We start from the raw sequence: 15,261 nt of genomic DNA, 5'->3' as shown, positions 1-15,261 counted from the left end.
AGTCACTGACCTCGCCAGACTGTCCAACGGCCGATTATCGGGTTGGTGTGTCTTGGGCTTAAGGCTAACAAGACTGATAAACCCGTCACTAACTCCTTTCCAGACTTTCCAGACTCCAAAACAATTTATGTTTTTCCTATGTTGTTGATTACATTTATTGAAGCATCTGTATCTAAAAATAAGTGTTATTGACTTTCTGTATGGCTTTATTGTTCGACATTTCAAAATAAAAAAAATCTTATCTTAACTTATCTACCCCACACACACACACACACACACACACACACACACACACACACACACACACACACAATCTAATATTGATCTAATTAATCCAAGACAAATTGTGGATATCTGAAATGCCAATTGTGGATAAAAAGAATGTAATTGTGGATATTTGAAATGTTAATTTTTTTATAGGGAGAATTAAATTTCGGATGTCTGCAATTAATTTACAGTCTATAGCTATTCACTGTTAAAACCTTATATATATATGTCAATGGTTAAAACGGCTTGTCATATCGGCCTGTGTGGTCATGGCCTGGGCGGCTATAATAGTGCGTCATGCAGATCTCGTCCAATGAGCGAGCTACGTGTATCACGTTGCGGCATGACGCCGAGGGTTCACAGGTCAGGGGTTGAGGGGTTGCCAACGAAAGAGGAAGATGGCGGCAGGCAGAGTGCACTGTAGGCAACGATGACGACGAAGCAGGTTTAGCAGGCGGATAATACTGAAGAGTAAACGCCTGTCTTGCACATTCTGACAACTGTCATTACGACTTCACTCACAAGGAATTCGGACACTAATGGCGCTGCTGTACAGCTTGTTATGGCGGCTCTTGCTGGTTCTGGTCCACATTAACAGAGCGCTCGTCTCCTGGTTTCGTGTCCGGCTCCGGAGCTGGAAGGGTCGGCTGTGGGAGCGGGTGGTGGCCACTCTGCTGCTGCCGGTAGCCCTTGCTGGTTTCCTGGACCATCAGAAGAAGTTAATTCAGAACCCTAATGCTAACGCTAACCCAGGAAACCGCACCGCTGGTCGTCGGTCCCGGTGGCTGTCTGACGGCAGGTCTCTGGAGAAACTGCCGGTCCACATCGGCCTGTTGGTAGCGGAAGAAGAGCCTAGCTATACGGACATAGCAAACCTGGTGGTCTGGTGTATGGCTGTTGGTATATCATATGTCAGCGTCTATGATCATCACGGTAAACACTTTAACCTTTACTATCCGGCTCTTTTCGGGGTCTCTGCTGGTTACCATAACGTTATATAATGTAACTTTCTACAATATCTCAACTGCTGCTAACTAAGTCAACGTTAACCTCTCACTCTCCATTCCCTCAATTCAAAAGCCATGCTTTTTTGGGCTGTCCTGGTGTTTTTATGTAAATTCGGCTCTCTTGACAGTGTAAATATGCAAACGTGTGACTAACTGCGATTTAATGAGGTTCCCTGTCACTGAACAAACTACAGTAATGTCTAGAAGAACAGTTCTCTTATGTCATCATTTTAAGGCACCCTCTGTGTTTGATTTGATAAGTTGGTTTGACTTTAATAATGTTTTCATAACGCTACCGACCATACATTTATACTTCCTTCCCCCCGTCTTATTTCAGTCATGTCATATGACTGTAGAGATTATATTGGTTTGTTCCACATGATGCGCCTTAGTTTGAAAGTGAAGCAGAGATTACACTCATGTTGAAGTCTCTGAGAAATAAAACAGAAATTAGACTTATATTGTTAGGCCTGGCCTGTTGAAAATCCAATAGGCTTACTTATTATTTGGGTCAACATTATTTTCCATGGACCAGTGTGACTTATTCCAGCCTCTTCTAGAGGCTCATATCAGATGTAAGGCCATGATCCCAGTTTAGAACTCAGACTGTTCACAAGCTGTGTTTTTAAACTGGGATCCATTAGCTGCGCTCTTAACGGAATAAGAATTCCCCAATAAACCCCTCCAACATAATAAAGTGATTCATCCGAAAATAAATGTTATCCTGCTTCAGAATCCAGAGTTTTAATCTGACTGAATGATGCTAGCCCTGCTTTATTTTATTGAATGATGCCGAGATCCAACATCGGCTGATGGTCAGCAAGGATATATGAAATTGCTTTACTGTTTGTCACTGAGCGTCGCCTGCCGTTACCACTTCCACCTGCCGTTACCACTTCCACCTGCCGTTACCACTTCCACCTGCCGTTACCACTTCCACCTGCCGTTACCACTTCCACCTGCCGTTACCACTTCCACCTGCCGTTACCACTTCCACCTGCCGTTACCACTTCCACCTGCCATTAAACGTTGTGCCGGTGGAACACGCGCAGTGGATATGACACATGCCTTTGGTGTGGGAGATCTGGGTTAAATTCCCACTGCGGCACATCAACCAACGTGTCCCTGAGCAAGACACACTTAACCCATAGTTGCTCCAGAGGCATGTGGCCTCTGACATATGTAGCAATTGTAAATCGCTTTGGATAAAAGCGTCAGCTAAATGACATGCAATGGATCAGTTTATGCCGCTGTACCACAGTGGCACGCCATCAGCCACGTTTCGATCTCGGCGCTACTTGCTTTATTACTTATCTATATCCTCTCTTCTGCATGCTCACCTCTTTCAATTACGCAAAAGGCTCCTTTGTAGCATTGCCCTGTCTTCTCTTTTCCAAGTGATGCATCTCTCTCAGGGGAACCATCTTTGAATATGCGATGCTGTCATTAAGTAGTGGAGACTTGGAGTCGGTGTTGCACAGAGCTGTTCTTTCGGATTTTGGAACACCTGATCATTTTTGATTGATTTAGCACTTAACGTACTTTTCTTGGAACTGTTACTTGTATTGTTTAATTTTGAAGGAACGAGAAATCTAACCACCGAGTCAGAGCTGCAGTGTTTCATCCTCCTTTTTTTTCCTCCTTTCTCCTCCAGCATCTTAGTGACATTTTTTAAAATTTTATTCTGGATTGAATGATGTACTCCTCATCCTCATCGGTATCTTCACTCAGGTATTTTTCGGAAGAATAACTCCCGTCTGATGGAGGAGATCGTAAGGCAGCAGCAGGACTTGCTGGGGGCAGACGGATCCAAATACAACGTGGACTTCCTTAGCAATGGCAGCGATAAACACCAGCACCATGGTAAGGACTGTTTTAGTCAGTATGTGACATACGCTTCAGTATAATCGGGTCACAGTCGTCTTTCTTCACTAAACTGATGTCCTAATTGTCATGTAAATGAGAAACGTGGTTTCCCTAATCTGGATGGGGGATTATGGAAACCTGTTGGACAAAATAGAGTTTGCCTGGAGAACGCAGATTTCTCTGCCATGTATGCACGTAACCAGGTTTCTGATCTGCTTTCTACAAATACGCCTGGCCACTAGAGTGCAGATAGGGCCGCATTTTTCTGTCCGAGTCCGAGAGGCATTAAGATATTTCTGTCCGAGCCCGACACCGTTAAAATCTCTTTATTTTTTTATTTTTTTCTCATACTAATGACACGTGTACGTTTGTTTGTGTGGAAAGCCCGCTTTTATTAACCAACTGTTGTCGGCATTCGGAAATGTCAACAGATGAGCGCATCAGCGCACACGGGGCAACAAGCGCACGTTAAAACACAGGCGCGCACCAATATGATAAGCGGTTTTAAATTTAAAACATTCAATGCCTTATCGCGCTGATGTGACCGAGCCCGACCCGAAAAAAACCCCAACATCATTTCTAAATATCTGTCCGAACCCGGCCCAGCCCAGCCCGTCGGGTAGGGCTCGGTTCAGGTATCCATCCTCTACTGGGCACGACAAAAGGCTGTAGACGGTAAGTACCAGTGGAGCGGCTAAATAAAAGGAGAGCTCATTACGTTAAGCAACGCATCCTTTAAAATAAAATAACCCGTTAGTCTGACCGCAACTAATTCCACCACTGAACATTTGACTGTTTATTAAACTCAGACACGTGCTGTGAGGAAATGCTCTGCTGTCTGTCTGGCATCTCACTGCCCCGCCAGTCAGTTGTCACACACACACACACACACACACACACACACACACACACACACACACACACACACACACACACACACACACACACAAAATTAATTTTAGGTTCAAACCTTTTAGGGTCAACAGAAGCAAGTGGTTCTAATGACCCTAAGTCAAAGCAACAAGCAGAGGGGAGCGAGTTTCAGTCACTTCAGCTGGTTTAATTCTGTTTTAAAGGAGCGACACCAATCACACGTTTTTATTTCTCTTACATCAAACTATAAATCGCCAGTGCTCTTTGCCAGATTTAGGGCCCTATCCTGCACCCGGCGCAGCGCAAAGCCCGACGCAAGTGTCTCTGCTCGTTTAAGCCCGACGCAGTTGTCAATTTCCCGTCCAGCGCCCGCGTCGTTTAAATAGCAAATGCACCTGCTGGTCTTACAGGGAGGTGTGTTCAGGTCGGCGTTGTAGCCGAGACACCAACTGTCGAGTCATCAATGTTGAGTCTGTGTTGAATTCCAAGTCTGGCTACATTTTCTCCACTCTGGCACCTTTTTAAATAGCTGATAAACTAATAAAACAGGGTCTACATTAAACAAAAATGACACTACTGTCACGATTGCCAAGGGAGTTTATTTACTGACTTTTTTTCGGCTACACAACATCATTTCTTCATTGATTACATATACACTTTGCAACACAGTAATACAGCAGCAGCCTATTATATTGATATATTTCAATATCAATCCATCCAGCTTAAATCCGTGTAGGCAAACTTCATGAGCCGGGGCGCATCTCTCTGCATTTTCCAAATCTTAACATGTAGTAGGGAGCCCGCGAATCATGCACTACAGTTGCATATCAATTCCTTTTGTTACGAGAGTAGTGAAAGTAAGAGCGAGAATGCCGCGTTAAGTGAGTGACGTCAGTGAGTGTGCTGTCAAGCAAGGAGAGCGAGCGGTCTCCGACCGAGAAGCGTATGTGTGGCTGTGAGGGGAAAAAGAGATCCAAAGATGATTTAAAGTGAGTCAACAGTTAACGATAAACGAGAAGCTTCTCAAGACATGGCGGCACTTTGCAGCCCGCAGCACTTTGCAGCTTAGACGGCCGCCTGAGCAAGATGGGCATGCCGCCTTAACTAGGTCGTAAAAAAAAAAAAAAAAAAAAGTATATGAACAGTATCGAAGAATGATTAATGAAGACATTAAGTACAATCCCTTTGAACCATGCGCCCGGTGCACGGACCCTTTTTTTCTGCCGTCAAACTAGCAAAAGTGGATTTGGACACGCCCTAAACGCACCAGTTTACACGCCAGGCGCTTCACGCCGTTTGCTTAGATCGTTAAAATAGGGCCCATAACGTCAAAGTCAGTCTAAAGAGAACGTCCTTTCTGAAGTACAACTTGACAAATAAAATTGATTGAGTTATAACCCTTCTGGGTTTGATTTTGGAGAAGTCAGAGGGACGCTACTACTACAGTTAAAATAAATAAGCTGTGGTTCCAAAATCAGCTTAGCTCGTTAGGGGAGAAATCTGATTCCCTGACCTGCTGCATGTAAACACATTTAAAGTTACTTGGTTACTACAGTTGAGGTAAACCCTGATTACCCTCGTAACCTGGTAACCTTAGTGCACTGAGTGACTCATGCAATATAATTGCGTCAATGTGGACATAAGTCATTTATTGCCTCACTCGCACTCCGCTCCAGTTTAGATTGAGAACGATTGGAAGGAAGAAGCTTTTACTGAGCCTGCCTCAACTCTGTGCCCACTTCAGCCAAAACAGAATGTGGATGACTGTGGAATTCTGCACATCAAGTGAAAACGAAATATAAATTTCAGATTGCTGCCATCGTAAGGAGGCTCAAGACACATAGTTTATATATATATATATATATGTATGTATGTGTATGTATGTGTATATGTATGTATGTATGTATGTATATGTGTGTGTGTGTGTGTGTGTGTGTGTGTGTGTGTGTGTGTGTGTGTGTATGTATGTATGTATATGTGTGTGTGTGTGTGTGTGTGTATGTATGTATGTATATATATGTATATGTGTGTATATATATATGTGTGTGTATATATATGTGTGTATATATATATGTGTGTATAATATATATATATATGTATGTATATATATATGTATGTATGTGTATATGTATGTATGTATGTATGTATGTACGTGTATATGTGTGTGTATATGTGTGTGTATATATGTGTAAATACATGCAGAAATCTAGGCTATTGCCCTGTTGTCTGTTAACGTGGCTGCATTATATTCACTTTTGTGACATTGAGTAAGAGTTAACCCTTTAGCCGGGAGTGTGGTCAGAAATGAAACCTCTAAAGTTGCTGGGTTCATCAATCTAGTAAAGTAATGACTGTTCAGTTTTCTCCCTGATACTGTAGCTCTACATTATATAAAGAGTGCAGGATGTCATCATAACCACTGAAGCTGTGATACATGTACAGTGCTAAGCATAAGTGAATACACAAATGCTAAAGTTGACTAAAAAGAGGAAACAAAAATCATCTTTTGGAAATTGATCTTAATGCCCCCAATTTCCTTTGTGAATGAATAATGTATCGTAAATAAATAAATGTTCTTCCTTAAAAGACGGGGCATAAGTAAGTACACCCCTATGTTAAATTCCTTTAGAGGCAGGCAGATTTTTATTTTTAAAGGCCAGTTATTTCATAGATCCAGGATACTATGCATCCTGATAAAGTTCCCTTGGCCTTTGGAATTAAAATAGCCCCCCCACATCATCACATACCCTTCACCATACCTAGAGATTGCCATGGTTTTATTTCAGTTAGCCTAATAGCTGGTTTGATTTGCATTGAGAGATGATCTTATGGAAAGTACCCCATGCCAATCTCTAGGTATGGTGAAGGCTATTTTAATTCCAAAGGCCAAGGGAACTTTATCAGGATGCATAGTATCCTGGATCCATAAAATAACTGGCCTTTAAAAATAAAAATCTGCCTGCCTCTATGGGAATTTAACATTGGGGTGTAATTACTTATGCCCCCTGTCTTTTAAGGAAGAACATTTATTTATTTACGATACATTATTCATTCACAAAGAAAATTGGTGTCCTTAAAGGTTGGATTTTTTACTTTTATTATTCCTCATTTTAGTCAACTTTAACATGGGCGTATTCACGTATACTTAGCACTGTAAGATATTTACTGCAAAATGTTGCTCAGCTGTGTTAACTTGGCCTGGGCGCAACATCAAATGTATCTTTGCAGTCAAGGCAAAGCATTTGACTTCCTTGTCTCTCTTGATTGGTTTGCTTCCTGTATACTCAAACATCATATATAAGAATATGGTAATCTTGTTTAACTGGCAAAGTGGCCGCTTTGATAGAGAGCTAAATCCTGCTTCACTTTCAGATTCACAGATCCACACAGACATATACAATTGCCAAAACGTTTACAGAGCAAAGTGCAAGCTCGAATAAACTGGCTGACAGAATGAGGTTACCATCTGTTTGATATCGCCTCCTCAAAACCTTTTCGGATGAAATGACCTCAAAGCTCCTCAAATCTTTCTTCTTTAACAAACGACTATAAGTTGGTTGGAGACTGTAGAATAAGAAGATTATGAGGACTGCATGCGCTAACTACAGGCTCAGTTTTCAGTGTATTATTTCCCCTGTCCATTGTCATTCTATTGGATGAATGCCAGGACAGGAGTATTGCATTCCTCTGCTGGGTCTTTGACTAGTTTTCCAGGATAATCTTCCAGGGCACAAAAGACAGAAACTGACACTGCCGGCTAGCCCACTAAAACCCACACCCACAGGTTTCTATGTCACACTAGTTTAGTACAATGATGTATCTAAAAATGGTATCCATCTGGATTACTTATCATAGCTATTCAAGGCAGTGTTAACAAGCCCAAACGATTCAAGACATGCAATGCTTCAATGCTGGATTTGAGTCTGCAGGTACTCCAACACAATATTAGAGTTGTTTGTGGAGGTTTCTTCGCATTCATAATTGCAGTAATTGCATTAAAGCTTTTTGATATTAATGAACGTCCGCTACATTCAAGCCATTACTAAATGAGTTGCTACAAAGCTAATTAAGACTATCGGCTCCACACAACTCTCTCTGGATTTCTCAGTATGACTATGTTCAGAAGATTGTGGCGTCCGGCGACTTTCCAGCGCAGAAACTCAAGTGAAGATAATGACCTCTTCTGAAGAGTCCGTCATGTTTTTTTAATCCTCCGTGTCCTCCTTGGCTACTAGCAACTGGGGGGGGGGGGGGGGGGGGGAGGTGGAGGGGGGGGGGGGGGGGCTCTGCACGATCCCGGAAGACTTGTATCATGTGGACGCGCCGCCAGTATTGTTGTCATTACTTAGAATTCCTCATGGGGGCGACAGAAACTACAAACTATAGCTTTAAGAATTAAAGCGGCAAGCAGCAATGTACAGGCCCTCGCACCCCCCCGCGCGTCGGACAGTGCATTTGTGTGACTGTTGGACACTGTGCACACGAGTCAGACTTTATTTCATGGAGCATGCGACGTGGTGTATTGCAAATATCTGTTGACTTTAATCCTACCCGTAGAATTGTCATACAGAGCCTTTATAGTTTTACTAATTGTATAATGAAAGCCATACCAGTGTAAATAAATAGAGAGCACTATTCGTTTGAATGCAAAATACAATTCCACTGCTAGATGGGAGAAATTCCTACACAGTGTACCTCTTAATGATAGTTGCAGAAAGGCAGAAGTGAGTACACTTTTAATGTGTTTATTTATCTGTGTGTGTGTTTCTTTCTTTCTTTCAGTGGTGTCCTGCAGGCCCACATTGAAGGTGTTGTCTCCAGAGGACGGGAAGCAGAGCATTGTCCAGGCAGCGCAGCAGCTCTGTCGCTCGGTGGAGAACAAAGAGAGGAGCTCCAAGGACATCAGCGTCTCCATGCTGGACACAATGCTCAGAGGTACCAGTTAATGACTGGGTGTAAAGGTTCCTAAGACCCTTTTGTTATGTAAAATGGTCTGGTGGTCCCATCTCTCTTACAATAAATGGGGCAGCACGGTGGCTCAGTGGTTCGCGCCGCTGCCTCACAGCAAGTTGGCACTGCAGAGTTCGAGCCCCGGTCCGGTCCAGGCCTTTCTGTGTGGAGTTCAGCATGTTCTCCCCATGTTTGCGTGGGTTTCCTCCCACCATAAAGAAAAAAACATACATTGTAGGTAACTAGGACTACGGTTGAAAAGTAGCCAACTAGCAAACACTGGCACATCTACAGAGATGTTAATGTGCATTATCCTAAAACTTTTTTTTAAAAGGAACACAGAAAAATGTGTCTTGTGTTAGGGATGCAGTGCGTCAGACATGTATCCGCTTTGTGTTCTTTTACATTCTTGATATCAAAAGTGTCTTGCTGCAAAAACCTACCCAAAACAAATGAAATCCCCATGATTCAAATGCAAGGGAAAACAGCTTCCCAGCCAGCTAGATGTACCCACAGGCACCAGAGCAAACAGCTGCACCAGTCACAGCTGTGACTTTATTCTTCACATGAACACTGTGTCTACATGGGAGGCATTGTGTGAGCACAGGATGTGTTAAGGCACAGCATTGAGTGTGGGTCAGCTGTGTTTCGGCAGCACAGTTACTGTAATTACACATGTAAAGTGGAAGAACATAGACCTAAAGCATAAAAATACACTTCAGGTCATGTTGACACACCTGTGGCCTGAGTGGAACACCGATATACACCAAATAAAAGGAAGAATCAGTTCAGTACTGTCATTGACTTTTGGGTGTTTTAATACAATTTTGACTAAACTTTGACAGTCTGCGATTATCCATAAACATCCCCTGATCTTAACTATCAGTCATAATAATGTATACTTTCTGCATTTTTTTTTTTTTTTAACTCTAAAATTAGATAAAATTGCATAAAGCATACATGAAGTGTTATTGACTTTAAAATCCAAAAATGAGTTTAAAAATAGTGGTAACAAGTTGGTGTAAGTGTATACTGGTGGTAGTGGAAAAGAAAAGCGCAGAAAACGTCGAAAAATGCTCCAAAAACGTGTAAAAAATGTAAAACAAATGGTTCATTTTGACATGGGAGGACAACACAAGGGTTAAAAGAAGTGACTGCTGGTCTGTGTTATATGTGCAGCAGACAGTAGAGGGCAGGTGTTATAGTATTCTGTTTTTCTGACAGTGATTATTTATGGGCTTTAATTCAGGTCGATAAGACCGTTAAGCCATTTTACGATATCCACAATCTAAGACAATATCTAGTCTGGTATCACGATATATTGACCTGCTCTTAAACTAGGTTTGAGGTCATTGAGAAACAGTGTCACCATTACAGTCCACCAGAGAGCGCTACAGTAGAATGTTACACTGAGAGATTGATGTCCCACTCAGTATGTCTCTTGGTCACAATTGTTTAAAAAAAAAAACTGATGGATCTGTATGTAGGTTGTTTGTTTTTGCAACTTTAAATGAAATAACATTCACATCTCTTTTATTATTTAAAAAAAGTAGAAACATTTGTAGGCAATGCAAGTGATGACGTTTCTTCATTAAAAATATTTTTTATACTGTTTATTGATCCCCAGTGGGGAAATTACAATTTACACTCTGTTTGTTAGAAATCACTACACACAGGCCTGAAATACACACAGACATGCTCAGGACCTATTCATGCACAAATGGAGAGTCAGAGTGAGTGGGCTGCCAGTGCTGGACCAGCGCCCTGAGCCCAGGAGGTGAACTGGCATCTCTCCAGCTACCAATCCACACTCTGTACTTTGGTCCGTACTGGGACTTGAACCCCCCAAAATACTTACTAAATGGAAAATAATTAAAATACTGTCACCTGAACACAGTGTGTAGTTTCCCTTTTGTCTTCTCAGTGAGTTGAGCAGTGAAGTGATGAAGAGTCCTGGCTTCTCTGCCTAGCCCGTTTATCAGTATCACTGTAAAGAGGTTCTTCATCCAGCAGCCTGTAGTCCTGGGACAGAAGGAGGACAGAAGACAAACACGGGGCAGGAGTCGGGGCGTTGAAACGAGTCATTGCATCGATGCATCGCGATGCAGGCCTGGACGATTCTGCGTCGATGCAGCGACAGACCATAATCGATTATTGCCTACTGAAGTTGGTTTTTCGGTCTTTTTTTTTTTAAGAGCAGATACAATAAAAAGGGGAGTTCATATACAGTGCTCAGCATAAGTGAATACACCCATGCTAAAGTTGACTAAAAAGAGGAACACAAAAAATCATCTTTTGGAAATTGATCTTAATGTCTTGATTAAGAAAATGAGGAAAAATCCGACCTTTTAAGGGCTCCAGTTTTCTTTGCGAATGAATAATGTATCGTAAATAAATAAATGTTCTTCCTTAAAAGCAACCACCGTTCTTCACCCTCCATTCCCTCCAAGTGTTTCCCATTTAAAGTCATACTGTTGATGGGTCCTTATGGATAAATATGTCTTTGTGCTCGTTTCAGAGTCCAAGAACACCCCCGACCCTGAGCTGGTGGTGAAGTTTGGTCCTGTGAACAGCACGCTGGGCTTCCTGCCCTGGCACATAAGACTCACGGAATTCATGTAAGCTACTGTCTGCCTGTGTTAAATATATCAACGATGGAGGCACCAGGAATTGTACTGTAGATTAGGCCTGATTTTGCATACACAAAAGTAGGGCTGGGTAACGAATTCAATACTTTTTAAGCAAGGACTGAATTGCCTTGTCATTTAACAGTCCTTTCAGAAAAATGCGGAGTCCTCGATTATGCGGCACGTTTTCTTAAAAAAGGCAATGGAATATGCGGGATATTTATGCAATTTTATGCAATGAAATTGCAAGAACTTGCAAAAACTGCGGTTTGATGAAAAAGAGAGGGGGGAAAAAAGTGATTCCACCCCCAACACCCTGCTTTTCGATGTTCACGTTGCGTAATTACGTCACTTCATAATGTTCCCATGGCAACAGGGGAAAATGGCTGCTCTTGTGTGAAGTAAACGCCTCATTTTTCAACTTTCTGCTAAGATATATTATGGGACTTTTTTGCAACAGAAATGCGGGATTATGAAATCATGCAAGGCCCACATATTTTGCGCAGAAATCGGCAATTTATGCGGCGAAAGTGCGGAGTATTTCAAAAAATGCAGCCCCCGCGTCAATATGCAGACTTTGGCTGATTATGCATTGAATTATGCGATCGCATAATTGCGTTTTTCTGGAGGGACTGATTTAATACCCGAGTTCAGAGTTTCCCCTACCATTGTTTTTTTGGGGGGGGGGGCAGCCCACTGAAAGAATGACAAAATTATATAAAAACGCTGGGTGTGCAAGATAAAGCTGTTTTCACACTTACAGGCAATTTGCTTCTCGTTCCTCGCCTTAAAAGGTCAATTCATTTTAACTTTAGTCGCGCAACCTTTCCCCTATTTTCACCTGTTGCTGAGTAACGTACATATGGTCTTGTGAATGTTTCATAACTGTAGCTCCTTCGTAGTAATTGTGGTTAAAAAAAAAAAAAAAAAAGAGTGGCGGTTGCTAATTGTTTAAGCCGCTACAGAGCTACGTGACGCCGGCTCTAGACCTCTGTCACAGCTCGTCGTATCAGCGTCCGTTAGTAGATGTGTTGAGCCGCTTCAGAGCTCCACGACACCGGCTCCGCGTGGTGCTCCGCGTGGTGCTCCGCGTGGTGCTCCGCGTGGTAGTTGGTGGTCCAGTTCCCCGAGGATAGGTTACTGTGAGTGGTTACAGAGCACCGCGAGCCGCCGGTCAAGTTTAATACCTAAGGAGTAAATGTCATCAGCACGAGTGAGCCATTAAGCACACAGCATGCTTCTACCAAGATCTAATAAGGTTTGTGATTGGCTGTCTAACGTCACACGCCATAGATACACGCTGGAGAAACTCTACGTTAGGCACAGACGGGGCTGAAAAATAAATGATTTGTGCCGTAATGCAAATTTTTTTTACTATGTTGGTATCGAAAAAAAAAAAAGTATCGTTTAGGAACCGGTATCGAAGTCACAGTAGTCTGGTACCGGTATCAAACATTGTTGAACCATACCCAGCCCTACACAAGAGAATATTCAGCTTTATAATATGGATAGTGCAAAAAAAAAGCCTTCCAGCATGAACAGTGGATGGCACTGTGGAGAACTCAGTGCTCTGTGGATGTGTTCAGCTGTGTACAGTTAGAGATTTCCTGTGTTTGAATTGTGTGTGTGTGTGTGTGTGTGTTTGTGCTGCTCTGTCCTCAGCTCCCTGCCCACCCACAGAAACATCTCCTACGAGGACCTGCTGGGCGCCCTGCAGCGGTTCGGTGTTTGTCAGCAGCGGCTCGGCCAATGATGTGCAGGCCCGTGTCAGGCTCTTCAGACAGGAAGAAGTGTGTGTGTGTGGGGGGGGTTTAACGCAGTCAGAGGAGAGTTTTGAAAAGGTGGTGACCCCCTTTCCATGCTTCGCCGTGTCCCTCACTTTTCCTCTCCCCAACTCTGTCCATCCCCTGGATCTCTGATAGACTCCAAAAGACAGCTCAAAGACGAGGAAACCAGAAGACCCAACCAGCCGGCTCACTTCCTGCCACCAGCTCTTGTCTTATAATAAACTCACATTCCAGGACTTCTGGAACGTGCTCGCCAAGCCAAGAGAAAATAGCACCATCAGAGAGACACACTGACACGAGAAGACACAAGCCCTGTTCTGTCCTCTCAAGCCCTCTGGCTCACTGTTTGTCATTCAGTCTCCAGCTGCTGTTTTCTGCTCAAGACTTTAGAAAATGACTCGCCTTCACTCGGTAGATAACAAAGAAGAAACGAGGCTTTGTGCCCGTCTTCTTGAGACACGCCGGGGAAATACAGCTGCCATTTCAGGGAGAAGCTCTGCTCCCAACAACACATGAGCCGGGGAAGCGGAAGTTGAGCTGAGGGGACAGAGTGGTTAATTAATAATGTGTAAATATGAGAAATTCTTGTGGCTCTGTGTTTGTCCCCCGTGCCTCAAGCTTGCAGTTGTGTTCATGTGTAGTGTTGCTTCAGACACATGCAGAGGTTTCTTCGAGGCTCCTGTTAGACTGAGCGAGCTCCGAAATAAAGACATGCACTGTCTGATTGTCTGTCTGTGTCTCCCGACAGCTTGTATTTCCAATATTCCATTTTCTATCACTTTAAAGGAAATAACGGTTACACTTTACTTGAAGGTATCTACACCACCGGTCAAAAGTTTGGGGTCACTTAGACATTTACATTGCACTCCATTATAGACCAGATACCAGCTGATCGGAGTGGGTGGCTGATCTTTAATGCAATATCTACATTGCCCATTATCAGCATCCAATGTTCCAAAGGCACATTCTGTTTACTAATCTGATATCATTTTCAAAGGCTAACTGAGAAAACATTGGAGAACCCTTTTGCAATTATGTAAGCACATAATGTAATCTGAAAACTGCTGGCCTGGTTAAAAAACAATGCAACTGATCTCAGCTGGTATTCTGTCTAGAATGGAGTGGAATGGAAATTTCTAATTGACCCCAAACTTTTGACCGGTAGTGTACATAAGAGTGACATGACACTGTCATGAACGTGTCCTAAACATTATAAACAAGTCATAAACGTTTATGACATAACGCTTCTTTTAGTAAGTGTCGTACAGTTTTTGTCATGACAAGTTATGGTTAGGGGTCATGTGTCATGACAGTGTCATGTCACTCTTATGTAGATACCTTCAAGTAGAGTGTTCCCGGCATGTTACCGAATATTAACTCATCCTGACAGACATAGTTTCATTAACGTGAGTTATCACTTATCACCAGACCCAAATGACATCTGCCGATTATAAATTTTTATTTTCAGCAGTCAAGAAGAATGAAAATTTGCTGAATTAATCAGCATTGTTTTTTTTCCTTGGGGTGGAGAAGATGAATGGATGGATTGTTTAAAATCTTTGGAAAATCTTCGGAGGTCTCCTCAGAATTCTGTGGCCGCACATTTGTGTGTGGACCGGCTTATCCCATAACCGATGAAAGAGAATATTCCACTAATACTCCCGTTAACATGTAGCTGTGCAAAATTGGATTTCTTTTCAAAGTTTCCCAGCGGTGGCGGACTTGTTGGAGCGTGCGAACGCAGCGTTCCTCTTTCATTCCTTCAACCAGCTTCTTGAAAACATCGGCGATATAAAAAAAAACATCGAAAATCACTTTTTACAATATTTCTTTCAAATAAATGTTCAGGAATACGCTGCAGCAGTTGTTTTTTTTAAATAAAGG

The 15,261-nt window shown here is 42.6% G+C and overlaps 1 protein-coding gene across 1 annotated transcript; it reads left to right on the top strand.

Annotated features, from left to right (window-relative positions):
• The first annotated feature begins 616 nt into the window (after positions 1–616).
• Positions 617–14,106, top strand: nus1 (NUS1 dehydrodolichyl diphosphate synthase subunit). The gene is made up of 5 exons (XM_039781155.1): positions 617–1,200; positions 3,006–3,137; positions 8,796–8,948; positions 11,482–11,581; positions 13,253–14,106. Exons 1-5 carry the CDS (start codon positions 807–809, stop codon positions 13,341–13,343), a joined length of 870 nt encoding a protein of 289 aa, XP_039637089.1. The 5' UTR covers positions 617–806; the 3' UTR covers positions 13,344–14,106.
• The last annotated feature ends 1,155 nt before the right edge of the window (positions 14,107–15,261 follow it).

The sequence above is a fragment of the Perca fluviatilis genome, chromosome 18 (assembly GCF_010015445.1).
Source record: "Perca fluviatilis chromosome 18, GENO_Pfluv_1.0, whole genome shotgun sequence".
NCBI classification, from domain to species: Eukaryota; Metazoa; Chordata; class Actinopteri; order Perciformes; family Percidae; genus Perca; species Perca fluviatilis.
Note: the sequence above shows the minus strand (reverse complement) of the source record. Positions and strands in the feature narration are given on the sequence as shown.

Bases quoted from the DNA above. Each gene is read 5' to 3' on its own strand.
- nus1 (XM_039781155.1), top strand. From the start codon at position 807: ATGGCGCTGCTGTACAGCTTGTTATGGCGGCTCTTGCTGGTTCTGGTC. The intron at 8,949-11,481 runs GTACCAGTTAAT...TGCTCGTTTCAG, and splicing joins GCTGGACACAATGCTCAGAG to AGTCCAAGAACACCCCCGAC. The intron at 11,582-13,252 runs GTAAGCTACTGT...CTCTGTCCTCAG, and splicing joins ATAAGACTCACGGAATTCAT to CTCCCTGCCCACCCACAGAA.